Consider the following 27,802-nt stretch of genomic DNA (forward strand, 5'->3'; position numbering starts at 1 on the left):
CATAACATAGAACATGTTACTCTTTATTGACCACAGACATAATACAGTCTACTAGAATTGGACTGTATGGCTCGGGTTCACTTTGTAACAACCCCAAGCCCCTAGCCCCTATCAGAGATTCATCTTGGCCAATCAGAAGGCAAGGAGGAGCTTCTGCCATATTGCATTTACCTACGGATATACATCACGTTTGAGGTTTTGGGGGTTAGGGGTTGTTTGGGGACAGGGCCAAGTTTTCCAGACAAATACATGTTTTAGGACTTATAACCCTTATTGGTTCAGAACAGACTGCTGCTCAGGAGAAACAACTGTTACAGATCACATCTGTTTAATTAAATAGCTTTGACCGTATATTTTTTTATATGAATATTAAGTGAAACAAATGTTTGTTTTTGGGAGGAGGGGTGGGACTTGACACCTTGTACACATTTGTTGGTTACATAATAAAGACAAAAGGGTAGGTAGCCTACTACATTGAACATTCATTTCATATAGTTCACTATAAGCCAAATGTGTACTTTATTTGATTTTCTGCAATCATGATATCAGTTTTTCAGGAGGGGGGATACAAATAGACTACAATTTTGCTGGTCTGCATGATAAATGTATTTTTAAAAAATCGGGACCAGTTTATTAAAAAATACAGATTTGTTTTAGCGGACACTACAAATTATTTTAAAAATACACATATATTTGCAATGATATCCATGCACTTGTTACATTAATTCAGTATGAGTGCTTTTTATTTTATTTTTTTACATTCCAACAGTGTGACACCTCCACATCACCTAAATCAAGAGATTTTCTCGCAATAAAATCACAGAATTACATTGTGAATACGCCAGAGTGAGTGAGATCTTTTAAATAGCTTGAAATAGATGTTTCATCTAGTAGTTTTAGGGAAAGGAGGAATGGAGTTTAGATGGGACTACATGCCCTGGTCATTACAAATGAATGCCGATATGTTGGTGCAATAAGATGAACATTTAGTTTGATTGAACAGCACTGAAGTGCTCTCTATACAATTATCTTTTTAAAACGGTACATACAGTTGAAGTCGGAAGTTTACGTACACCTTAGCCAAACACATTTAAACAGTTTTTTACAATGGCTGACATTTAATCCTAGTACAAATTCGCTGTCTTAGGGCAGTTAGCATCACCTCTTTATTTTAAGAATGTGAAATGTCAGAATAATAGTGGAGAGTGATTTATTTCAGCTTTTATTTCTTTTATCACATTCCCAGTGGGTCAAACGTTTACATACACTCAATTAGTATTTGGTAGCATTGTCTTTAAATTGTTTAACTTGGGTCAAACGTTTCAGGTAGCCTTCCACAAGCTTCCCACAATAAGTTGGGTGAATTTTAGCCCATTCATCCTGACAGAGCTGGGTGTAACTGAGTCAGGTTTGTAGGCCACCTTGCTCGCACACGCTTTTTCAGCTCTGCCCACAAATTTTCTATAGGATTGAGATCAGGGCTTTGTGATGGCCACTCCAAAACCTTGACTTTGTTGTCCTTAAGCCATTTTGCCACAACTTTGGAAGTATGCTTGGGGTCATTGTCCATTTGAAAGACCCAGGTCAGGAAAGTATGATCTTTGTCCCCATGTGCAGCTGCAAACCATAGTCTGGCTTTTTATGGCGGTTTTGGAGCAGTGGCTTCTTCCTTGCTGTCACAGTCAAGGCACAGTCAACTTAGTGTATGTAAACTTCTGACCCACTGGAATTGTGATACAGTGAAATAATCTGTCTGTAAACAATTGTTGGAAAAATGACTTGTGTCATGCACAAAGTAGATGTCCAAACTGACTCGCCAAAACTATAGTTTGTTAACAAGAAATTTGTGGAGTGGTTGAAAAACGAGTTTTAATGACTCCAACCAAAGTGTATGTAAACTTCCGACTTCAACTGTATATACAAGTCGACCTCCTTTAGATCCCTCATATGATACAGTACAGATCTTTTTGGTCTCATGGCATACATACATACACACATACATACATAGTGTTAAGAACACAGGACTGGGGTCAGGGAGAAAGAGTAGACCATCTCAATGTTTTTCGGAAACGTGACGTTCCGACGCTGGAATCAAGCTACATTTTTCAAGTACATTTTTCGAGACACGTCAAATAAATAGATACATTCTATCGTACATTTTACATTACATACAGTACATTCCCTGGAGTACAGTAGTAGATCATACATATTTACACATGCTGTCAAAGTTGAAGATTGGATCAGATACAATACGTTCTCTGTACATACATTATTACAGTCTGAGTAGCCATAGGGCCGTGTGCAGTGGGGACGAAACAGAGATGTAAACAGAGATGTACCTGCTGGAAGCAGGGCTGGCCCTGGCTGTTCTATCACCCTAGGCGAGACAAATGAAAGACGGTCCAGACCGGACCAAATCTGAACCAAACATAGATGTCTATGATTTGGTCTGGACCGGACTAAAAACCAACATCCGTGGACGTGGAAATCAACGCCGGTCCAGACAGGACCCCTCAAAAAAAAAGACATCCAAAAGGCGACGGCATCGATCCGTGCTTACTGAGGTGTAGCCTACAGTGTCGTCTAATTCCAATTTTACGAATGCCCATCTATGTAGTAGGCCTACCGTTTGTAAAACACCAATAAAAGACGGCAGCTCCGGACAGGACCAAAAAAAGACATCCAGGAGATGTCGGCCCATGCTTGCTAGAGTGAAGCCTACTGTGTTGGTCTGCAAAGGAATTTTATCAACGCCCATCCATGTGGAAGACCCACCGTTTGTAAAACAGGCGTTGCATTGGCTTTATTAGTCCTGATTCCTGTGACTAATCAATTTGGCTATTTCAACTCTGAATATCAACTTCATCAGGAGTTATCCTGAGCCTATTTGCAATGTGTTTACACAGCGGGAAATCAGAAGTATTTTATTTTTTCGCCATGATCAGCTCGACAAAAATGTACAGATACAAACTTTAAACCACTGAACATTTTCCCCACGGGGTGAAACTTCTGGACAGCAGTTGTGAGTAACCTGATTATCCATTTCATATTGTCCATTTTACTATGACCTGTCCTGTTTTTAGGATATGTTGTTTAACATGTCAACGCAATTTAGATTAGGGTATTTGATCGGAGAAACCTGTATGATGTAAAAAGTCTCATTACATCGTCATACATTTGATCTCCGGCCTGTAGGCTACAGAAAAGGCCACATACTCTTTCTACCATATGCTATATTCAGTGGTGAAAGTATAATTAATTTCTTGCCGGTATGGGACCAACCGCGTGCGCACAACATTTTCCCAAGGGCCTAATCATTTTTCCCAAGGGCCTAATCATAGAATGATATCCCTATTAATGAGTCCCTATTAATTAATGAGTCCCTATTAATTCAATAGGATCTCAGTGGGCCTAGTCGTAAAGATCTGTTATTTAACTTTTAAAATGCATTACCTTATACTGTGGCATAAAAACAACCAGTCAAAATGTTTTCATCTGATTGTTAAACTTCAAAGGGCTCCGTCATAGGCTACCAGTGCACGTTCATCCACTTGCAACATATTACCAGACTCCAAACAGTGGTGAATGTAAAGAGACATCTGTTAAACGTAAACACCAAAAAGTAAAATGACAAATTTGGCTATTGTCATGTCGCCACGTCTCTGCCTTGGCAAAATGTCAATATTCTCGTCAAACCACATCACATTTGACTGTAGGCTATACCACCCGTTTTCAAGTCCATTCGCTAATTTGTCATGCCTCTGACATGCGGTAATTATAAAGTGGTGTAATAGCATAGTTTTCTTGACATTTTGCTGTAATTATTGTGAACGGCTCATGTTTTTACGCTGGCTATATCTGCTACATGATTTATGTTAGATCATTTTCTTAACGGAACGTTGGTGGAGCGCCCAATGGACAAGCAACATTTTTGTGCCCCTGCCCTTGACAAAGTGGGAACTGCTTATCACAGGGCAGCATCAGTGCTCACCTAAAAAGCCCATATGCCACTGGTTGAGAGAAATTGTCATTGTTTTGGGGCAGAATTATTTGAGGTTGTGTTGTTGGGTGTGCATCTTGTTTAGTTTAGCCCAGAAAATGCCACCCTCGTCAATCTGCCGCCATAGGTGGCCGCCTAATGAACTGACAAGGCCCTGGCTGAACGTGTCCAATTAGAAATGCTCATTTCGGGTTTATCGTTGCAAAATGTTTTACAACGGTGTGCCCTTCTGAACAACACACTGATCCCCATTCTGTCCACTTATCGGCTCACTTTGCCGCTGCCTTTGCCCTCGTGGCTAGGGCCCCTCCCTCTGGCACCGGGCCCTGCGCCCCACGGGATCCCCTGCCGCCCACTAAGCCTGTCCTGGGGGTACCATGGAGGGGGAGGGGACCCCGAGAAGCTGGACGGAGAGCGGCTACGCCCCAGGAATACCCCTCCCCCCTCGCGGAGCTCGTGACGTGAGGGGGAGGAGCTGAGTGAGCGCTGTAGAGAGGAGGAAGAGCTGCGGGGGTGTGGCGCCGGACTGGAAAGTGCACCGCCGCGGTCCTTTATCAGTTGGGTCAGACTGGCAAGGAAGTCGGCGTCGCTGGTGCTGCTGGCGCGCACCCGGAAACGCCGGCGCCTACTGGGGCAGAGAACAGAAGAGGTTGGATTTTAAAAACTAAAACAAACAATTCTGCAACTATAATGTATTATTCAGACACTCAGGTCTATACATTCTGATTTGTAGGATGCACCGATATGTTCCTAAACCAATCCACACAGAAAAAAATTGTCTATCATCAGTGATGTGGGACGCAACCCTTACTATCACAGCCTACTAGTCTTGCGTTTGGCAGGGCACAACGTTGTGGAACGTTCAGATACATATATAATGTAGAGTAAACATGCTTCAGATTGAATAGCTGTCGAATAAGAAAGTACATCAGTTTCATTCATGACATTTCTATCTGCAACACTCCATAAAGGTTGCTATTAAACGTGCCCCAGTGCTGTGCCATAATACCATGTTCTTCATACCTGTTGTCTACAGCTGGGCGGGTGGGCGGTTTCCCGGGAGGCGGACGAGGCAGAAACCTGCCGGAGGAGGAGAGCTGCTGCTGCTCGAGCCCCGGAAGAGGGGGAATGACAGGCCGGGGGATTTTACTCCTGCTGCCCGAGGAGGAGAGCGAGAGGGAGTCACGGTCTTCCCCCAGCCAGTCGGAGCGTGAGCCACGGTCTGAGCAGGAAAGGAACCTCTCCCGGACGCCACAGGGCAGCAGGTTGTCGCAGGAGAGCGATGGCGAGGGCGAGTGGGAGGGCGAGCCAGGCACGGGGCTGCTCCAGCGGTGGCGGCGGTCTATGGTGGGGGAATCCGGGACGGTGGTTGGATCTCGTATGGGGATGCGGCTCAATCTGGGCGAGGAGGGGGATTCTCTTCGCAGCAGTACCAAGGTGGGTGGGGGAGGGGAGGAGGAGAAGGTGCCGGTGCTCTCCGCGGCACTTCCGGCTTTCTCCATCTGAGGGTGTTGGTTGGGTTCGGAGGAACGGTCGGGGAGGCCTGAGTCGCTCTCTGGGTCTTTATCGTTTGCGAGGTGGGCTGGGATGAGGCTTGGCACAGGGCTGGGGGCTGACTCGACAATCTCCAGCTCGTCGACCTTGACCTCTTGGGGGTCATTGGGTTTGGTTGACAGGGCCTCTAGTGGTATGGCTTCACTCTTCTCCATCCCAGGGGACTGTGGTACAAGGTTGGCAGACTGTGGAGAGGCAGACCAGAGATTATTGGGAGATGGACATGAGAGGTGGTGAGGAGGCACAAGTAGAACTAGGACAGCAGAGCCCCTGACCATCTTCTGAAAACGACTGAAACCCTACTTCTTCAAAACAGTATATTAAACAAGACATCTCAGTCTTATTCTATCCTCCCAATAAAAAACTAAAATTGCACTTGTCTTTTCCTACTAGCAGTGACTTTGCTAATAACTTCTGTATCGAGGAAAGATTGACCTACTACGACTGTGATATGTCGTTGTCTAACCTAGCTATCTTAAGATGAGCGCACTTGAAATAAGTCGCTTTGGATGAAAGCGAGAAGTACAGATCTCTGTTCATGTCAGTGAATATCTGGCGTATGTACAGTTCTTCAAAAGTTAACCTGTACTGCAGTGGAGTAAGAAACGTTTCCTTCATAATGGATGTAACTGCACCGTCAGGGGCCATACTTCAGCAAGACATTTTGAAAAAGTTACATTTTAATGCCCAGAATACAACTTTATGTATATGTGTGAGCAATTCTTATTCTGCCAAAGCCTTGCTCGCACTCACCTGCTCCATCTGGGCTCGGCCCATGTGGCCTAGCATCCCAGGCAGCCTCCTGCCGCCCAGTAACCAGGTACAGGGCAGGGCCATGTGGGACAGGACGGGGCTGCTTGGGGCTGAGGGAGGCTGGTGGTCCTGGAACTCAGCCTCTGAATGCACCTCTAGTTTATTTCCATCCAGAGCATAGACTCCTGGAGGCTTGGCTGCCCCCGAGGCTTGGCTGCCTCCCCCCTGCTCCAGCATCAACCAATCCTGGGAGTTTCCCTCCTGGGGAACAGAACTGAGGTTCAGGGCCACAGCCCCCTCCTCCTGGTCGGGGGTCCCCACTCCGCCGGGAGTCTCTGTCGCCTGGTCCTCGTCACAGGGGGTGCCAACCTGCTCAACCCGCCCCCCGCCGCTTTCGGGGATGGTGATCTCTCGCTCCTGTGGAGGCTGATTTCCCAGACTGGAAATATAAAAGAAAATTTGACACGAGTAATTGCTTAATAAATATTTAAAAGTTGACTAATGGAAATTATTTTTAAAAATTAGATTTGTAAAATCTGCATAACTAGCTAATGAACATTCCAACAAGAGAGATTAAGTAAGTCGCCTTGCATGAGCCTTGGCTTGTGCAAGCTAGAAGCAGGAGCTTATCCTCGGTTTCTGTAGCATGATGTACAAGTACACCCCCTGGACTAGCCAATGAACAGTCCAACAAATTCAAGGTTGGTTGAAACAAAAACCTGCATACGGTAGATTAAGGACTAAATTAATACATATCCCTCTGCCTTGTGCCTAGTGCAGTGGTTCTCAAACCTCTCCTCCGGGACCCCCAGCAGTATTTGATCTATTCCAGAGCTAGCACAATGATTCAACTAATCATCAAGCCCTTGAGTACTGAATCAGGTCTTGTAGTTCACGAGTAAAACACAATTGTGAAATGTCTGCCCCCCCTGAGAGGTTTGAGAACCACTGTCCTACTGAACACTGTAGAACAATATAAACTATTAAACTACTATAAATGAATGGTAAAAAGGTACTGACTAGGCATCAAGGAAGCGTTCGATGGTGGGCTTGGGTTCGGGAGCCAGTCTCTTCTCGAATGCCAGGCTCTGGCTGTGTCTCATCCTCCGGAGCAGGGGGGCCGCCCGGTCCAGGAACATGGTCTCTGAGCGCACCCTTCTGGGGGAGCTCTGGCTCTGGTTGCCACCCTGGTTCCGGCTGTGCTCGTCCTCATTCACCACCTGGAGAAGGCGTAAGGAATGTAGTTGTCACAAAAAAAGGTGTTGGAAGTACAGCGTAACTGTTACCAAAGCCAGGTGACTTCTGACACACACAAAGAGAGGACAAGGTAAGAGGCTAATCTCCTTCAGCCTCTTGCTTCTCTCTTAGTAAGATCTTCGATTGCTTTTGCGGCCTATGGTCAAGTCATATTGCTGGGTCTTAAAAGAGTGACTGAACACACTGACCCCGCTATGTATCTCTGTTGTTCATTACGGGGAAAATAATGCAGTCTTGGGTGTGGTTCAATGTGGCAGTTACTGATGTTTTCCCCCCATGAGACACCATAGGACAGGGGTTCCCAAAGTGGTGTCCATGGATGTGGTACTGCAGCGGTCCGCAGCCAGATCCATCTCTCTCTCTGTTCTCCGTGGAATATGTTTAGAGGGTGTAATTCAATACAATGTAATATTAATCATCTACATTTTCTTAACCTTGGGCAACATGGGCCTGGGAGGCTTACAGGGATATTGGTATCCACAGCACTCCAATGATCCATTATATAACTGAATACATTCCTGTATTTTTTTTACGTTTAGAAAATAAACACTGTAATTTAAGCTTTAAAAACGGCAAAATATTTTGAAAAGGCTCGTAAGCAAGCATTTCACGGTTAAGTCTACACCCGTTCTAGTCGGCGCATGCGACAAATAAAATGTCTATATTGATATTAGGTATTAGTTCCTGAGGAACTTGCAATCCCAAAAGGGGTCCCTGGGCCCCAAAAAGTTTGAGAACCCCTGCCATGGGAACAAAGCCAGTATCACTTCCTCAAAATAATCAGAATGAATCTAAGATAGGGGAAAGTGTGGTAAGTACCTTTTTCTTTTCTTCACATTCAGCAGGGTAAATTAAGCCGCCTACAAATTTCTGTACTGAATAAAAAATGAACACTAACTTTATTTCCCAAACACAATTCAAGACAATCAAGTTTTTTAAACTTTTAATCTTTAATCTTTTAACACGGGCTTAACACCTAAACACATGCCTTGCATTACGCCTGGGAAAAACACTTCAATTTGCTCAACTTGACATTGGCTCACCTTACCTCAAAGCAAACATCAACTATATTAGCCCACAGTGACAAGAATGCACTTCCATGCTAGGTTTAGGACCTAATACTGAAGCTTAGAGACCCCAAATGATGTATAGAAAAAATCTTTAAATTATCTACTTTCTGGCCTCCCGAGTGGCGCAGTGGTCTAAAGGCGTCACAACAGACACAGGTTTGATCCCGGGCTGTGTCGCAGCCTGCCACGACCGGGAAACCCATGCCGTGACCGGGAGACCCATCTTCAACGTTGACGTTGAGACTGGTGTTTTGCGGGTACTATTTAAATGAAGCTGCCAGTTGAAGACTTGTGAGGCATCTGTTTCTCAAACTAGACACTCTAATATACTTGTCCTCTTGCTCAGTTGTGCACCAGGGTCTCCCACTCCTCTTTCTATTTTGGTTAGAGCCAGTTTGCGCTGTTCTGTGAAGGGAGTAGACATTTCTAAGTGACCCCAAACTTTTGAACAGTAGTATATATAAATAAAACCAACAATTAACTACTTTGGTTTAGATACAAGTATCATGAAACCTCAAACAAAATAAATAAATTAGACTTTGTGAAAAAAGGTTTTTTTGAACCTCACTTTTTCCATGTGGTTTCTTCCTTCACAGACTCCATGAAATGACCTCTTCCTAAATATTTGATCAAATTATACATTTTGTGTATAGTTTCCTAGAAACAAGGGTGGCTCAACTTACCCCTTTGGCTTAATTTACCCCACTCTCTCCTAATTCAAGAGCAATTTTACATCTAGCTAACGTGTTTGGTGACGTGTTGTCTTATGTAAACAAAGTCCGATCTGCTGCCAGCTGGGCATATATGTCTCACGGTCTGTGTGTTCAATCAAGAAGGCAGGTCTGAATGCTCATAATCATCAGCATAGAGTCTTTTCTTCTCCTCTTTCATATTAACCATGTACAGGTCATTCACATATTTACCTTACAGCCTATAAGCACGGCACAATAGCAGATGTTCTGAAAGAGCTGCAAAACCTGGACCCGTACAAATCAGCTGGGCTAGACAATCTGGACCCTCTCTTTCTAAAATGATCCACCGCCATTGTTGCAACCCCTATTACCAGTCTGTTCAACCGCTCTTTCGTATCGTTCGAGATCCCTAAAGATTGGAAAGCTGCCGCGGTCATCCCCCTCTTCAAAGGGGGTGACACTCTAGACCCAAACTGTTATATCCATCCTGCCCTGCCTATCTAAAGCCTTCGAAAGCCAAGTTAGTAAAAAGATCACTGACCATTTTGAATCCCACCGTACCTTCTCCGCTGTGCAATCCGGTTTCCGAGAAGGTCAAGGGTGCACCTCAGTCATGCTCAAGGTACTAAACGATATCATAACCGCCATCGATAAAAGATTGAAGACAGTACACAGTACATCGATGCACAGTACATCGACCTGGCCAAGGCTTTCGACTCTGTCAGTCACTGTATTCTTATAGGCAGACTCAACAGCCTTGGTTTCTCAAACGACTGCCTCGCCTGGTTCACCAACTACAGTTGAAGTCGGAAGTTTACATACACTTAGGTTGGAGTCATTAAAACTTGTTTTTCAACCACTCCACAAATTTCCTATTAATTAAAAAACTATAGTTTTGGCAAGTCTGTTAGGACATCTACTTTGTGCATGACACAAGTAATCTTTCCAACAATTGTTTACAGACAGATTATTTCACTTAAAATTCACTGTATCACAATTCCAGTGGGTCAGAAGTTTACATACACCAAGTTGACTGTGCCTTTAAACAGCTTGGAAAATTCCAGAAAATTATGTCATGGCTTTAGAAGCTTCTGATAGGCTAATTGACATCATTTGAGTCAATTGGAGGTGTACCTGTGGATGTATTCCAAGGCCTACCTTCAAACTCAGTGCCTCTTTGCTTGACATCATGGGAAAATCAAAAGCAATCAGCCAAGACCTCAGAAAAACAATTGTAGACCTCCACAAGTCGGGTTCATCCTTGGGAGCAATTTCCAAACACCTGAAGATACCACGTTCATCTGTACAAACAATAGTACGCAAGTATAAACACCATGGGACCACGCAGTCATCATATCGCTCAGGAAGGAGACGCATTATGTCTCCTAGAGATGAACGTACTTTGGTGCAAAAAGTGCAAATCAATCCCAGAACAGCAGCAAAGGACCTTGTGAAGATGCTGGAGGAAACAGTTTCAAAAGTATCTATATCCACAGTTAAATAAGTCCTATATTGACATAACCTGAAAGGCCGCTCAGCAAGGAAGAAGCCACTGCTCCAAGACTGCCTTAAAAAAGCTTGACTACGGTTTGCAACTGCACATGGGGACAAAGATTGTACTTTTTGGAGAAATGTCCTCTGGTCTGATGAAACAAAATGAGAACTGTTTGGCCATAATGACCATCGTTATGTTTGGAGGAAAAAGGGGGAGGCTTGCAAGCCAAAGAACACCATGCCAACCGTGAAGCACGGCGGTGGCAGCATATTGTTAGGGGGGTGCTTTGCTGCAGGAGGGACCGGTGCACTTCACAAAATAGATTGCATCATGAGGCAGGAAAATGATGTGGATATATTGAAGCAACATCTCAAGACAGCAGTCAGGAAGTTAAAGCTTGGTCACAAATGGGTCTTCCAAATGGACAGTGACCCCAAGCATACTTCCAAAGTTGTGGCAAAATAGCTTAAGGACAACAAAGTCAAGGCATTGGAGTGGCCATCACAAAGCCATGACCTCAACCCTATAAAAAAATGTGTGGGCAGAACTGAAAATGCATGTCTGAGCAAGGAGGCCTACAAACCTGACGCAGTTACACCAGCTCTGTCAGGAGGAATGGCCAAAATTCACCCAACTTCTTGTGGGAAGCTTGTGGAAGGCTACCCGAAACATTTGACCCAAGTTAAACAATTTAAAGACAATGCTACCAAATACTAATTGAGCATATGTAATCTTCTGACCCACTGGGAATGTAATGAAAGAAATAAAAGCTGAAATAAATCATTCTCTCTGCTACTATTCTGACATTTCACATTCTTAAAATGAAGTGGTGATCCTAACTGACCTAAGACAGGGAACTTTTACTAGGATTAAATGTCAGGATTTGTGAAAAACTGAGTTTAAATGTATTTGGCTAAGGTGTATGTAAACTTCCGACTTCAACTGTACTTCTCAGACAGAGTTCAGTGTGTCAAATCGGAGGGCCTGTTATCCGGACCTCTGGCAGTCTCTATGGGGTTGCCACAGGGTTCAATTCTTGGGCCGACTCTTTTCTCTGTATATATCAACGATGTTGCACTTGCTGCAGGTGATTCCCTGATCCACCTCCACGCAGACGACACCATTCTGTATACTTCTGGCCCTTCTTTGGAAACTGTTAACAAACCTCCAAACAAGCTTCAACGCCATACAACATTCCTTCCATGGCCTCCAACTGCTCTTAAATGCTAGTAAAACTAAATGCGTGCTTTTCAACCGTTCGCTGCCCTCACCCGCCCACCCGACTAGCATCACTACTCTGGACAGTTCTGACTTAGAAGATGTGGACAACTACAAATACCTAGGTGTCTGGCTAGACTGTAAACTCTCCTTCCAGTCTCATATTTAACATCTCCAATCCAAAATTAAATCTAGAATCGGCTTTCTATTCCTCAACAAAGCCTCCTTCACTCACGCCGCCAAACATACCCTAGTAAAACTGACTATCCTACCGATCCTCGACTTCGGCGATGTCATTTACAAAATAGCCTCCAACACCCTACTCAGCAAACTGGATGTAGTCTATCACAGTGCCATCTGTTTTGTCACCAAAGCCCCATATACCACCCACCACTGCGACCTGTATGTTCTAATCGGCTGGCCCTCGCTACATATTCGTCGCCAGACCCACTGGCTCCAGGTCATCTATAAGTCTTTGCTAGGTAAAGCTACGCCTTATCTCAGCTCACTGGTCACGATAACAATACCCACCCGTAGCACTCGCTCCAGCAGGTATATCTCACTGGTCATCCACAAAGCCAACACCTCCTCTGGCCGCCTTTCCTTCCAGTTCTCTGCTGCCAATGACTGGAACGAATTGCAAAAATCGCTGAAGCTGGAGACTTATATTTCCCTCATTAACTTTAAACATCAGCTATCCGAGCAGCTAACCAATCGCTGCAGCTGTACATAGCCCATCCAATCTACCTACTTCATTCCCATATTGTTTTTATTTACTTTTCTGCTCTTTTGCACACCAGTATTTCTACTTGCATTATTTCTATCACTCCAGTGATAATTTGGCGAATTGTAATTACTTCGCTACTATGGCCTACGTATTGCCTTACCTCCTCACGCCATTTGCACACACTGAATATAGACTTTATTTTTTACTATTGTGTTATTGACTGTACGCTTGTTTATTCCATGTGTAACTCTGTGTTGTTGTTTGTGTCGCACTGCTTTGCTTTATCTTGGCCAGGTCGCAGTTGTCAATGAGAACTTGTTCTCAACTAGCCTACCTGGTTAAATAAAGGTGAAATAATTGTATTTTATTTTAAATCATGCACATTCCTCACGCTTGTTGTTTAACTTAGGGGCTCAATCCTGCAATTATCACCTTCCTCTCTCTCAACCAATGGGTGTAAATCTTGGGATGTATTCAGTTGTCAACTTACCCATGTTCTCACTTCCTTTTTGTCAGCAACAGTTTGACAACCATCCACCATCAGCTATAATAACCTTAAGGCCCGTCATTGGAACTCCTTTCCCCTCATCTGGCTCTGAGGATCCTCCCTTGAAGTAGAGCCCATTCCCCAAACGATTGAATAAAATGTCATATTGCACTCAGTCTGTTGTTCATTCAGTTACGCTTGTACTCGATTGAACTGTGATAGGATTGGATAGAACGTAATCACTGCAGCTGTGTATTCCGTGTTAGTGGGCAAGTGAGCATTGTCGAAATCAAAACCCAACCCTCAAGTCATGACGAATTCACTTACAAAACTCTGTTTTGGACAAGACTGAATTTAGGACCAAAATGGTCCTATTTATACTTTCTACTCAATTCTGGCACTATAATAAACGTTGGACTAATATCCTTAGCACATTGGCCAGTTTTCTATCAGAGAAGTTGTTTATTGCCATCAGTTGAGCTTTAAGTTTAAGTAAAGATGAAATCCATATCATATTATTTGGGTCTCAATGGTGTTGCACACATTGTTAATATGCATTACTGCAGTTACAGATGGACCAAAAACATCACTGTATAGAATCATTATAGAAAATCAGTATAGAATTCTTGTCTTTGTGCTGTTGTCTGTGCCCAATAATGTCCGTACCATGTTTTGTGCTGCTACCATGTTGTGTTGTTGTCATGTTGTGTTGCTACCATGCTGTGTTGTCATGTGTTGCTGCCTTGCTATGTTGTTGTCTTAGGTCTCTCTTTATGTAGTGTTGTCTCTCTTGTCGTGATGTGTGTTTTGTCCTATATTTATATTATTTTTTATCCCAGCCCCCGTCCCCGCAGGAGGCTTTTTGGTAGGCCGTCATTGTAAATACGAATAAGTTCTTAACTAACTTGCCTAGTTAAATAAAGGTAAATTAAATTAATAAATTAAAAAAATAGTATAGTACTGTAAATACAGTCTTTAGTATAGAACATGTACCTGTTGAAGTAGACAAGGTTGGCTGAACTGCAGCAGTAATGGGAAACTAATGGGGGTGTTTATTTGATAGCATGCCATAATTGTGTGTTCCTGTCTAAAACCCAGTATTTAATTACATGGTCAATAATATTTGATTATTTCACAAATATGCATGTGTTCCAATCCTGACCTTCCTGATGAGCGGTTGTTGTTGTTGCTGGGCTGCGGCGTGGTTGCAGTTGCGGTTGCGGTCCATCTCCTCCCACACGTCAACGCCCTGGGCAGCACGTTGGTGCTGGGCCGGGATGGGGGGGCAGTTGTCGGCGTCGCTGAGGCGCTCGCCCTGCAGTACGTCCTCAGTGTTCTCCCTCTGCAGCTCGGCGGGGAGCACCGAGGCATTGGCCATGCTGGCGGGATATAGAGAAGGAGGAAGGGAGGGTGTTCGAGAGGGAGAAGGAGAAAGGGACAGAGGGGAGAGAGAAAATCATTCAGCTGCTACTTTCCAGAGGACAAATTAGGCCGGTGGTTTCAAAGGGATCGCTGACCGAATACACAGATTTCCTTTCCACCCAAAAAAGCGTGGCAGATTTGACAGAATCAACCCATGGATTGAATTGCGTGAGTGGGACAAAAGTTATACCATGTCGATTTGAAGGAAGGCATTACAGTCAAATCAGCAAGTGCTGACCAATTAGGCATCAATTACACCCATTCACACAAACATTCTGCCTCACACCAACCGACACGAAGCCAAACAAAGTGATGTATTAACATAACATTTCTCCATCTGACCTGTCAGATCAGCTCTGAAAAAGAGCTGATGTGAAAAGATCTGGGGCATCATTTATCCATCATGCAGAGCAGAGCTTGGGAGGATCAGAAAGGCAGAAACTCCCCAAATACAGGTGTGCCAAGCTTGTAGCGTCATACCCAAGACAACTCGAGGCTGTAATGGCTGCTAAAGGTGCTTCAACAAAGTACTGAGTAAAGGGTCTGAATACTTATGTAAATGTAATATTTCAGATTTAAATTTGTTATATATTTGCAAAAATATCTAAACCTGTTTTTGCTTAGTCATTATGGGTTATTGTGTGTGGATTGATGAGGGGAAAAACGACTGAATCAATTAGAATAGAATAAGGCTGTAACATAACAAAATCTGGAAAAAGTCAAGGGGTCTGAAGCTTTCCGAAGGCACTGGATGTGAAAATTGGGCATTTCTAGGTTTTGTAGTAAAAAAGAAACTCATCTTCCTGTCTTTTTTTTACTACAAAACCTAGAAACGCGCAATTTTCACATATGTTGTGGTGGATTAATGAAGTTGATTTTTTTTTACATTTCTCTTTAAATTAGAGACACGTCATCAGCAAAAGGAACAGGAACACTTACAATTCCCATACACCATGGCACAACAGGTTGAAGTCAAGAGGGGTTTCTTTGCCATAATGCCAATGGGTTTTCCAAATACGAACGTAGCAATAGACGGCACCAACATGGCCATAAAAGCCTCCTCCCAAAACAAGTTCAACTATGTGAACAGAAAAGGCTTCCACTCTTAATGTGCAGGTGATGGGTTATATGATGCGCAAAATACACTGCTGAATGTGGTGAAAAGGTGGCAAGCATGACTCGTTCATTCTGCAAAACAGCAATGTTGGCCTATATACCTGCAGGTGGAAGCTATTGAGGATGGATGGCTTATTGGCAAGTATTGCCTACTCATTTCAAGTATATTTGCCATTGCTAAAGCAACATGAATTGTCCTAACGGTCCTCTCTTTGTAGCTATGTTTTATTTTTACTGTTCAAGCCACAACGGAGCAAACCGAATAAAACATTTTGTTTTAACTCAATCTCTAACACTAGCACCTATATTCAGTCTCTGAAAATAGTTATTGTTATACTTTTTGGGGTTTCGCCATTGTATTTCATGGTAAGGCGTTGTATATTCCCCACAGACTTTAAAGGGATGATTGACCAAACAGTACCCACCGCTAATATTGGCACCCTTGGTAAATATGAGCAAAACGGGTTGTGAAATGAAATGTCTTTGCTGTTTATCCTATTTGTCTTTCATTCAAAATATTCACTAAACTCTAACCTTTAATTGAAGTCAAATTTTTATGTTAAATAAATGAAATATTTTTCTCCAAAACATGTGTGCCACAATTATTGGCAACCCATAGAAATTCTTATGAGTAAAATCTAACTGAAGTATATTCCCATATTTTACGTTTTTAAGTTCACCTGAGTGATTAGGAACACTTAAGTGGTAAGCCATGACTTCCTGTTTCACTGGGGTATGAATATGAGGTGACACACAGGCCAAGTTCCCATAGTCATCCATCACTATGGGAAAGACCCGAGAATACAGTAATGACATGCGACAAAAGGTTGTTGAGCTGCAAAAATCAGGAAATGGCTATAAGAAAAAAGATCAACGGTTGAAAATAGCCATTTCCACTATCAGGGCAATAATTAAGAAGTTTAAAGCAACTGGAGATGTTAAAAATCGGCCTGGTAGAGGACGTGTGTTTATAAGACCCCACTCACAGTGAGGAGGATGGTTTGAGTGGGTAAAAAATCTCCAAGGATAATACCTGGAGAATTGCAGACGTTTCCTGGGTCTTGGGGTCAGAAAGTCTCCAGAACTACGATCAGACGCCACCTACATAACCATAACCAAGTTGTTTGGGCGGGTTGCCACATAAAAAAGCCTTTGCTGTTATCAAACAACAAACTCAAGCGCCTACAGTTTGCCAAACGTTACTGGAACTTCAATGGGACCAGGTTCTATAGACAGATGAGACCAAAATAGAGCTTTTTGGAAACAAACATCAGAGGTGGGTTTGGCGAAGACAGAAAGATAGCCGTGCGTGTGGTGGTTGATCTTTGATGTTGCGGGGCAGTTTGTCTTCCAAAGGCCCTGGACAACTTGTCAGGATACATGGTATCATGGAACATCAAGTACCAGCAGATATTAAATCAAAACCTCTGCTAGGAAGCTTAAACTTGGCCGTGGTTAGATCTTCCAGTAGGACAATGATCCAAAGCACACCTCAAAATCAACACAAGAATGGTTCACTGATCACAGAACTAAGTTTTTGCCATGGCCATCCTAGTCCCCTGCCCTAAACCCCATAGAAAACTTGTGGGTTAAGCTAAAGAGGAGAATCCACAAGTGTGGACCTCCTGAATATGAAGGATCTGGACAGATTCTGTATGGAGGAATGTCTCAGATCCCTTGCCATGTGTTTTCCAACCTCATCACTCATTATAGGAGAAGATTCAGAGTTCTTATCTTTGCAAAGGGAGGTCGCACAAAGTATTGAATCAAGGGGTGCCAATAATTGTGGCACACATATTTGAGAAAAATATTGGTTTTATGATAAGAATGCATTTTTTCTTTCAATTATTTTACTTTTTTTAAAGGTTAGATTTTTGTGAATATTTTGATTGAAAGACCAAGAGGATAAACATTTACCAAGTGTGCCAATATTAGTGGAGGGCACTGTATATGCACTAAGTCCGAGAACATTTACATTTACATTTAAGTCATTTAGCAGACGCTCTTATCCAGAGCGACTTACAAATTGGTGCATTCACCTTATGATATCCAGTGGAACAACCACTTTACAATTGGTATTTATCAATGGTCATCAGCTGCCGGTGTACATATGACACTCGTTAGGATTGTTTGATAAAACACACTTTTTCTATGCAAACAAACATTCTAAATTCTGTTCGTAAGTAGTATTTTAGAAAAGTTTCGAAGCAATATTGATAAATATTAGTGGAACAAATATCAGAATTGGGCTGCCTGCAACATTTTGGGTATTTTCCCAAAATTTCCAGGTTTTCCAGATATCCAGTTTGGAAGATTCCTGGAATAAGTAGGAAATTCAGGAATTCTCCTACTTGGATTCCTGAAAAAAACTGCAACCCTACTTCTGATACCACACAGTTCTACCTCTTTGCTACTATTTTAAAACAATTTGCCATCATTGCAGTTCTTACCCAATGTAAGCTGGTGTGAGGCGGGTCAGTTGCTGAGCGGTAGTGGCTGAACCGGTGATGGTCAGCATATCCTCTGAGTCGCACCTCTCCCAGTCATACGGGTCGTTCTCCAACACGTTGTGGCTCTTCATGGCATTTTCAAACACTGAAATTAGTAGCTGGAACAGAACAACCAAAACCATTGACATTTAGCATTATGAAACAATGGGAAGATCTATTGTTGGCTTGTTGTTGGCAGACAAATACACACATAGGAGTGGGTGTAAATTCCATTCAAATTCAGTCAAACCAGGGAGTTAGGGCTGTCCGACAAATTTTTTGGGGGGGGTTGGCCAAGAGTTATCTGATCTTTTGACCAATGGATTGGTTGACATTTTTAAACATGTATCTTTCCATATATTTACACATCCTATGTGTTTAAATCAAATCAACTATATTCACTGAGCTTGTCTGATGCTTTAAGCACACGGTTTGATTAAATAATTAAGACACACTGGTCGGGAGCCCGACCAGCAATTGATTTGATTGTGCCGGGCCAGCTCAGACTTGCTGCACTGTGTTAAAAAAAAAGTTGTCTCTCTATTCCCTGCTGCAGCGACCACCACAGAACATCAAAGTGTTTGTTGATGAAGGTGCAACACAATTATTGCCATTTCTGTTACCGAAATCTTTCATTTCTTTAGGAAAAACATTCCCCATTCCCTCGACCCTTGCTCTCTTTACATGACACATATGCATCGCATGCACATGACCAAATACCTATTTGTATGGGACTAGTATTACTACAGAACGTTGGTTATGTAATTATTACTCCAGAATGTCTGTTATTCCAGAGGACAATTCAGGCGAGATTCATTTCTAAAAATCCAATAAATTGACAGTTTATGACGGAAGCCTGGAGGTTTGAATTCTAGGCATGAAGATACAGTATTTCATCATGTCCAGGTGATAGGGCCACACGGATAACTCAAGCTTGGTTCCTAAGTTTCTAAACCATACCAAACCATCTTTGCTATCGCGTCGCCATACTATTTGAATTGAGTAAGAGTGATGATAATCTTTAGGATATTTTAACGATCCGCAGTAGGTTACGTCCCAAATGCCCCGCAGCCTTCGGATGTGAGCTAAACAGTGCACTTGCCAGGGCCGGTCATTGCCTTTCTGCCGCCATAGGTGAGACCAAAAAATGCCATCCCCCGCAAAACTAGAATAGTCCCAGTAAACAAAATGACGTTGAAAAGAAGTCTAAAACATGTATTTTCCAGACGTTCAAGTTCAATATAGGTTCTGAATTAAATATGAAATGGTATTTTCCATATGTTTAAAATATATATTTTCCAGGATGCTGAAAAGGCATCTTTTCAGGACGTTGAGAAATATGTATTTTCATGACGTTGAAATCAGGTCAATTTTCGGTTCTTAATGAAAGTTGAAAATACTTACTTTCCTGATGTTGAAAATACATATTTACGGATGTCGCAAATATTTTGGGCAGATGTTGAAATCAGGCAATTTTTTGGTCCTGAATGAAAGTTGAAAATGAGTCATTTATAAACGTCTATGTTTGGACTGGTGCAAACTGGACAAAGTCTGAACCAAATCGTCCATGATTGGTTCAGATTTGGTACGGACCAGACAAAAAAACAATGTACATGGACATCAAGGCCTACGTGGAAATCAAGGACGGTCCGGAACTGCACCAAAAAAGGACATCCAAATGACGTCGGGCCATGCTTATTGAGGTGTCGCCTACAGTGTTGCCTGAAATGTCATTTTATGAATGCCCATCTACAGTATGTGGTAAGCCTACCCTTTTAAACACACCAAAAAACAACATCCGGACAGGACCAAAAAAAGACATTGGCTCATGCCTACTATGTCGCCCGCAATGGAATTTTATGAATGCCCATCCATGTGGTAGCCCCACCATTTGTAAAACAGGCCGCTGCATTGGCTTTATTTGTACTGATTCCTGTGACTAGTCAATTTGGATTTTTAAGCTCTGAATATCAACTACCCAACTTTATCAGGAGTTATCAGAAGCCTATTTGCAATGTGTTTACACAGCGGGAAATACAGAAGTACTTTCTTTTTCGCTATGATCAGCTTGTAAAAAAAATGTCTGGATACAAACTTCAAACCACTGATCATGACAATGGGGTGAAACTCCTGGACAACAGTTGTGATTGTCCATTCCATATTGTCCATTTTATTTTGACCTTTCCTGTTTTTAGGATCTGTTGATTTGTGACAGCTCTTCTTTATTTAAATGTATTTCATTGAGCGCCATTTATGTTTTTTGATCTGAGAAACCTGCATGATGTAAAAAGTGTCTGTCTCATTACATTGTCATACATTTTATCTCCAGCCTCTAAGCTACAGAAAAGGTTGTGTCCACCAAACAGGCGCTGTATAGATTACAATATTATTTTTCTGACTGTTTGGAACAATGTAAACAACACTAAATAAAGTGTAAGCATACCAGAAAGTCTGTTGTAAAAAAAACATTTTGTTAAGCCTTTATTACAGCAAAGACTAAAAACAGTCGCATTCACTCATGAATGCAATTTCCAAAATGGAACGGTTATTTTTTGTTTAAACTATTTATTCAAGGCTCGCTTTTTTATTTATTTTAAAACTAAAATGCTTGACTGCATTTCAAATCATGAATGACTCATACGCTGTGTGATGACATTAACAAATTAATGATTGATTCAGTAGCCTGTATAAGTATTGAAATATAGGCCAAATACGGTATTAACACTAAAAAGGATGCACTTTTACACCTGCAACACAATGGTGGTTATACAAGACTGCTATACTAAGCCTACTAATGATAATGAGAAGGATAAGGACAATAAAAATAAGAAAAATATCAAGAAAAAGGAACGTTATTGCTATTATAAATATAATTTTTCAGACAATTTGGAACAGTGTAAACAATAAATACATTTTAAATCATTCCAGAGAGGCTGCTCTAACGAGAAAAAAAAAAGTCTAAATCTTTACTACAGCAAAGCAAAGATAAAAAACAGCCAAATTTGTGAAATTGTTTACTTGACATGTCATTGCATGAGGCTTGGTGCTCAATGAATCAGTGGGCTATTAAACAAACACTCAGAGGCAACAGAAGCAGGATCTGTCTTATTTCTGTAGATATATTGATGGGCTCCCGAGTGGCGCAGCGGTCTAAGGCACTGCATCTCAGTGCTAGAGGCATCACTACAGACACTGGTTCAATTCCAGGCTGTACTGGCCGTGATTGGGAGTCCCATAGGCTGGCGCACAATTGGCCCAGCGTCGTCCGGGTTAGGGTTTGGCCGGGGTAGGCCGTCATTGTAAATAAGATTTTGTTCTCAACGGACTTGCCTAGTTAAATAAATACCTTTTTTTTTTTTTAAGTATAAAGCAGTTAGGCTATTGATTATAGACCTAATTAAGTTTGCGTTTCCTCTCTCCTCATTCTGCTGCTGCAGCATTGTTCTCAACACCAAAATGCTGGTTAACTTTGCTATTATGCGCATAGTAACATGGTCTACGAAAAGGCGCCAATTAAACAGCAGTTTTCAGAACAGTGGACAGCGACTGGTACCCAAAGAGGGAGAAAGCGCATTTGTTATAAAATAATATTATTTTTTATTAGTGTTGCACCATTGTTCTTATGTAATATAACCATGTACAATTTAAGTAGCACATATATTAAGACTGATGGACTGTGCCATCCCCGCGGCCTCCACAATGGATCAGTCCACTCAGACAGGTGCGAATCAGACATGTGTCTTACACACCATGATATTTCTTTTTTTGTTCTACTGCTTGACTAAAGAAATCTGGGTCGACCAACAACCTATCGACCAGTCAACTAAACAGTCCACTAAATGGGGACAGCCCTACAGGAAGTAAACTAAAATTCCAACTCCAATATTTTCTGGATATTTGAGTTAATGCACACATACGGAAACATATAGACCAATGTTACCTGATAGTCAGGCTTAGTGAAGTAGTCCAGGGTCAGGATATGATCCAGGAAGACGCTGAACTCTGAAGGGAGGTGTTTGAGCATGAGGCGATTGTCGTAGGTCTCTTTTAGGTTCCCCACCTGTTCCTGTGAGCAGAGGGAAAAGAGCATGAACACACATGCTCATACATGTACAGTGCACACACATGCACATACACTTACTTTGTCTTTGACCTTCCTCCAGGGTAGCTGGCCCACCGTGAACTCCACCAGCATGTAGAAGAGAGACCAGAGGTCATCATGGCGACCCATCTCCTGAATACCACAGACACACACAACATGGGTGAGCAAGGTGAGAACATGTACTCATATAGCCTAGTATAAGGTTGACCTCACCTTATTCTTGTGTGCGTTGACTGAGGCATAGCGCACCGTTCCTCTGAACCCTGCCACGGGACGAGGCTGACAGAGAGAGAGAGATGGATAAGAAATGAAATTGAATCTTCAATACTCACACTAGCATACTACTTAGAATACGTGCCCAATGCATTGCTTCATTTTAAGTGGACATGGAAATGTAGCCATCACATTGACATTTTAGTAATTTAATGGACACTCTTAACCAGAGTGACTAAAAGTAGTGAGTGCAGACACGTTCATACTTTTTTCGTACTGGTCCCCCATGGGAATCGAACCCATAACCCTGGCATTGCAAGCATCAAGCTTTACCAACTGAGCCACATGCGCATACACACATGCACGGGCAGGAATACTTACAGGACGCACTTCCTGACAAGAGTTGGTGAACTGTCGGGCCAGACCAAAGTCGAGCATGTAGCAGCATCGACACGTGCTGGCCAGGCGCCCCATGGCAAAGTTTGACTGGGGTAGTACAAACACAGTAAATCAGTCACTGATAATTAGTCTTGTCCTTGCCATTGATCTGATGAAGCAGGCAATAATCTAAGTAAATCCTGTTACTCTTTCCAGCAATGCCTGGTACAATGCTTTGAAACTTGAAGCGGTCTTATAATAAGGCATTTCTCACCATGCATCGTTTTTTTTTTACTGATAATAACAAAATGGCTGGGACGTCGTCAGGATCACTATGAGACATTATAATATTGTCATACATGGTTATGACAAGTTGACAATGCATTTTAAAACCACTTAAAGCGCTATACCTGCATTCATACACTGGACGCAGAGACATAAAAAGTGTATACATTAGTTAATCTGACGCTTAATTGCCAAAATGTCAAACTATCCCTTTAAGGCTTGAGTGTAACCAGTACATTATTTATGCTCTTATCTTGTTCCCTTACCCCTGATTCATGACCCCTTATTATTCCCTCATCTTCTGACCCCATGACCCCTTACCGGTTTGATGTCGCGGTGCAGGAAGCCCACAGAGTGGATGCTCTCGATGGCCTCCAGCATCTGTCGGCCCAGCCTCAGAGTGGTGGAGACGGTGAAGGTGCCGCGAGACATAGTTCTCCGCAGGTCTGCCAGATTCCTCCCCTATTAGGACACAGACAGTACAGCAATGTTTGTGGGATGGGGTGATGGTCACCCAAGGCTGAGATACCTGCTCATTCTTTCTTTCTTTCTCTCTCACACACACACACACACACACACACACACACACACACACACACACACACACACACACACACACACACACACACACACACACACACACACACACACACACACACACACACTTTATTTGAATCCACAAATCACATTACAATTAAAGGGATTCAAATATTTCAATGGTCGCACACAAGTGCGCATGAGCACGCACACGCAGCCAGAAACCTTACCTGAAGTTCCATCACCACATAGTTGAAGCGGTCATTGCGGCCACAGCCTACAAAGCGACACACATGATCTTTACCTGAAACAGAGAAACATAAATGTTGCTTACTTAGAAGGTCTCTCTTCTAAAACACATCAGATATTTACAGTATCTGGCCAAATTATTAGAAACACGTAAATATCCAATCAATATTTTCCACAAAGGTTTGATACGGTTGTGTGAATTTCAAAGTGATGGACATTTCAGTGCATTTCCGAACGACCTCCATTCTAAACGTATATCTGAGGTCGTACTGTATTCCAACAGTACCCCTGTCTCTCACCCTGGAGCTTCTTCAGCACGGCCACCTCCATCTTCAGCACCTGTTTGGGCTGCTGAGCAGACTCCACCTTCAGGGCCACGTTGACCTGGCTCAGCTGATCCAGCACCTCGTAGATCTCCCCGAAGCCACCCCCACCAATTTTCTTCAGCTGAAAATAGAATGGAGAAGGTGGAATGCAGGTAGTAAAGAAAGAAGAGAGAGCGGGTGGGTGGGGGATGGAGGTGGAGAGAGAGAGAGAACGAGAGGGAATGTGTGAGTGTTCTGTATGTAAATTGCCATACTCTACCTACAGAAGGTATACACACACACCACATCTTATACCGGTTAGACACATTACATAACACATTACAGAAAGCTGCTTTGACATTCTCGCTGCTGCCTTCTCGCTAGGAGAATGGGAGCAGCAACAAAGACAGATTTGACCGAAGCTAGCTGTGCCCTTTCTGTAGCTGGTAGTATTTATAGTAACTCACCACTCTCCATCTCTCCCGGACCAAGTCTGTGACTGACAGGATGTCTGCCGCCTGCTCTACTGCACCACTCATCCCAAGTGCTGCTCGGAGTGCTCCCAACGACGGCCTGCACCTGGCATCAGTGTCGCTGGCTTTTTACTGCCGAAAGAAATGGCGAAAGGAGAGAAACATTTCAATTTAGACAACTGACAAATCATGCCGAAGTAGAGTCCCTGATGACCGCCGTCTTCATGTGTCCCCAGAGAGATGTCAAAATGTGTGTGTTATCACTGTCATTTTACTTTCTTCACCTATATACTAATGTAAAGGACGTATTGGAACATTTACATCCATTTTGTTTTTACTCACTGCAAATAATGTTTCTTTAGATAATCGCATCACTGGACATATTGAAAGCACCATCAGCAGAATCTACAACCTCTATTGCAGGCTACTTTTAAAGCCCATTTAGCCAAGTCCTTTTTCGTACTGTTGTAATAGCTAATATAGCTAAGGATAATGCATGAACACAGTGATTGCCATAAGAGCTGCTTGTTCGCAACTTACCCTGTGTGTTGTTTACGTAGCCAACAGACATAGCAGTGTACCAACCTAACATAGCCATCCTATTCCAACATCATCAGCTGTCATTCTGAAAACTGTTAATACAGGCATTTCATTTGATAAAATATCTGGCAAGCTGGTAGGCTAGCTGGCTAACGTTAGCTAGGTCTAGTAACGTTAAGGTCTTACAAAAGAGAGAGAGGAAGGATCGCTTTGCTAAAAATTAGATAGCGTAACGTTACCTTGCTTGACAACAAAGCATCACCCTTTGCATCCATCACGCACTGGACCAGTTAGCTAACAACAAACCTATGCTAGCTATCTTTTTAGACAGCTATCTATCTAACGTTGTCTATCTATATGGTATTTAGTAGCTGGGATAACACTAAATATGGGTAACGCTAGCTAGCTAACTGGTACAAGCAAACGATTTCTTGTCTCTGTAACATGTCGTTTATTTAGCAAGCAAAATAGCTAGCATGCTATGTAACAAGCCTAGCTAGCTAATTTTGGCTAGTAAAACAGATTTACATGCGGCTTTCATCTAACCTACCTTATTTGATTGCACCATTTCCAAGAATATACTCTTTTCAATCCAGACAGTTAAGTGACATTTCTCCATATCCACTGCTGTGCTTTCAACTCTTAAAACGTTTCATGGGAAGAAGGCTTCTCCTCCGCTCATTCACACAACAGAAGCGGTTACGTCACGGGCAAGCGCTCCTTCTATCAATTGATTGATCAATCTGCATCCCTCTGCATCTTTGCAGAGTTCTCTCTTCGATAAGAGGATGCTCTGTCTCCGCTGCCGGGCTAGGGATACGAAATATAGATGTCCCTGTCATTGCATTATTATAATCAACAGCGTTCCCTGGCACATGCTAAAACTGTGATGAGATTGTGAGATTACAGTATTATGCGCAAAAGAGTGGCACCTCAGAACAGCAATGCAGAGACTGATCGACAGTGACAGATCAGAATGAATCCACTGACATTTTAAAGCTAAATTGTGCTATCAAATGCTACATAGAATACTTTGGAAATGCAAATTGTGCTAATGATATATATCCACATATTATTACAATGCCACACCACTGTCCAAAATCAATCATTTTGGATTTAAGCATGCAGGCACCCTTCAACATGCGATCCTTATGGGAGGCTGGGGGCTTGCTGACGGAATTTCCCGTTAGAAACACTGCCAGGGTGTGCTGCAATTTACTGGATGACGCCAAACGCAAGCAGTGGGACAACCATACAAGTCATTGGGACAACCGTATAAGGTGGATAATAGGCGTGGTCAGACAGTCGAATTGGATAACAGAACGTCAGTTGAAGGGTGAAGTGGAGCGTTCACGAGCGTCAGAACTTCAACGATTTTGCGCAGCTTCACAGATTTATAAACACTGTTCAGGATGATTGTATCTAGGACTATAATAGGAACCAATGTATATGACAGACAGATTTGTGAAAAAACGGAACAAAATGCAGCGTACTTCACATTTTGAGCATACCACGTTATCAGTTTATGTACGTATACACACTCGATGCGGGGAGTAAGTTTTTGGACATGTTTTCCTGAAAGTGTATAATTAATTCACTGTTACGGTGCGTAACATCCTAGACAGTATAGCCTGATTTCGGATTAAATAAACATTGCGATACCAAGTCCAGTGTTTGCATGGTTTCGACGCAAGTTTAATCTTTGGTCTGAATAGAAGTAGTCGAAGTATGTCATCTGCTGCGCACGATCCCGCCATGCAGTCGACTTTGGACCAGAGCAAATTGGCTCCACAGAACTTGCTGTCAAATACATAAAACGATATTGAAACGGTAAGTGTCTATTGAATTCGTGCCATATCACGTTTCTGTTGTTGATCAACATGAGCGCAAAACATGGAGAACTTTATATTGTAAACAGAATCCCATGGCAGTATGCAATGTGTGTTTTGTAGGTTTCGTAGTTTTTTTTTAAACTCAAGGAGCCACGATGTGATTTAGAGAACCTGTCAACATGTATTGCACACACACACACACGCACAGATTGTTACCGTATCTAATCTGCGACGGTAACAGTGTTGCAACATAATACTAAAATGTAACACAAAAGGTTGCCTGAAATTTCGATGCAATTGGCTGGGGACTGGGGGTTCCACGAGGAGGATAGAAAGCGGCTCTGCTTGTTTCCCCTCGTTTCCTGTATTTCTCGCTGTGTTAAATGGCAATTATGTGTACTGTCCACGCCTCGCTCTGTTGCTGCCTGCTTTTATCACAGTCGAAATGAACGTCTATGTTCTGTAGACAATGGGCCGACACGGATACCTTTGTCTGACATGTCATTACATGTGAATTGGATTTGGATGTACTGAAGTGATAACGATTTGCTTGCACGATACTTGTACTGTGCATGCTAACAAACTTATTTTGCTTTCATTATGAATAC

General features: G+C 42.6%; 2 protein-coding genes across 3 annotated transcripts in view; one reads left to right on the forward strand and one right to left on the reverse strand.

The window, feature by feature from the left end:
• Positions 1–2: 2 nt before the first annotated feature.
• On the reverse strand, positions 3–26,312 carry LOC129824848 (tau-tubulin kinase 2-like). Of its 2 annotated transcripts, none has more exons than XM_055884353.1 (15): positions 25,913–26,312; positions 24,817–24,954; positions 24,344–24,491; positions 24,026–24,099; positions 23,580–23,720; positions 22,977–23,081; positions 22,596–22,661; positions 22,422–22,514; positions 22,221–22,346; positions 18,242–18,399; positions 14,416–14,632; positions 7,328–7,527; positions 6,308–6,746; positions 5,024–5,739; positions 3–4,625 (listed from the first exon to the last, which is right to left on the reverse strand). In XM_055884353.1, the coding sequence occupies exons 2-15, from the start codon at positions 24,886–24,888 to the stop codon at positions 4,262–4,264; spliced, it is 2,919 nt and encodes a 972-aa protein (XP_055740328.1). In that variant the 5' UTR covers positions 24,889–24,954; positions 25,913–26,312; the 3' UTR covers positions 3–4,261. The 2 variants fall into 2 exon arrangements, with proteins under 2 accessions (XP_055740328.1, XP_055740327.1); XM_055884352.1 differs by having other exon boundaries at positions 3–4,628.
• Positions 26,313–26,689: 377 nt separating this feature from the next.
• Positions 26,690–27,802, forward strand: part of LOC129824847 (uncharacterized) — a 67,563-nt gene continuing 66,450 nt past the window's right edge. The window contains exon 1 of the mRNA XM_055884351.1: positions 26,690–27,192. The gene's annotated coding sequence lies outside the window, so the exon portion shown is untranslated. The remainder of the gene's footprint in view (positions 27,193–27,802) is intronic.

This window comes from Salvelinus fontinalis, chromosome 27, assembly GCF_029448725.1.
Source record: "Salvelinus fontinalis isolate EN_2023a chromosome 27, ASM2944872v1, whole genome shotgun sequence".
In the NCBI taxonomy this organism is placed as follows: Eukaryota; Metazoa; Chordata; class Actinopteri; order Salmoniformes; family Salmonidae; genus Salvelinus; species Salvelinus fontinalis.

Bases quoted from the DNA above. Each gene is read 5' to 3' on its own strand.
- LOC129824848 (XM_055884352.1), bottom strand. From the start codon at position 24,888: ATGAGTGGTGCAGTAGAGCAGGCGGCAGACATCCTGTCAGTCACAGAC. The intron at 24,492-24,816 runs GTGAGTTACTAT...TTCTATTTTCAG, and splicing joins TCCGGGAGAGATGGAGAGTG to CTGAAGAAAATTGGTGGGGG. The intron at 6,747-7,327 runs GTCAGTACCTTT...TTATATTTCCAG, and splicing joins GAACGCTTCCTTGATGCCTA to TCTGGGAAATCAGCCTCCAC.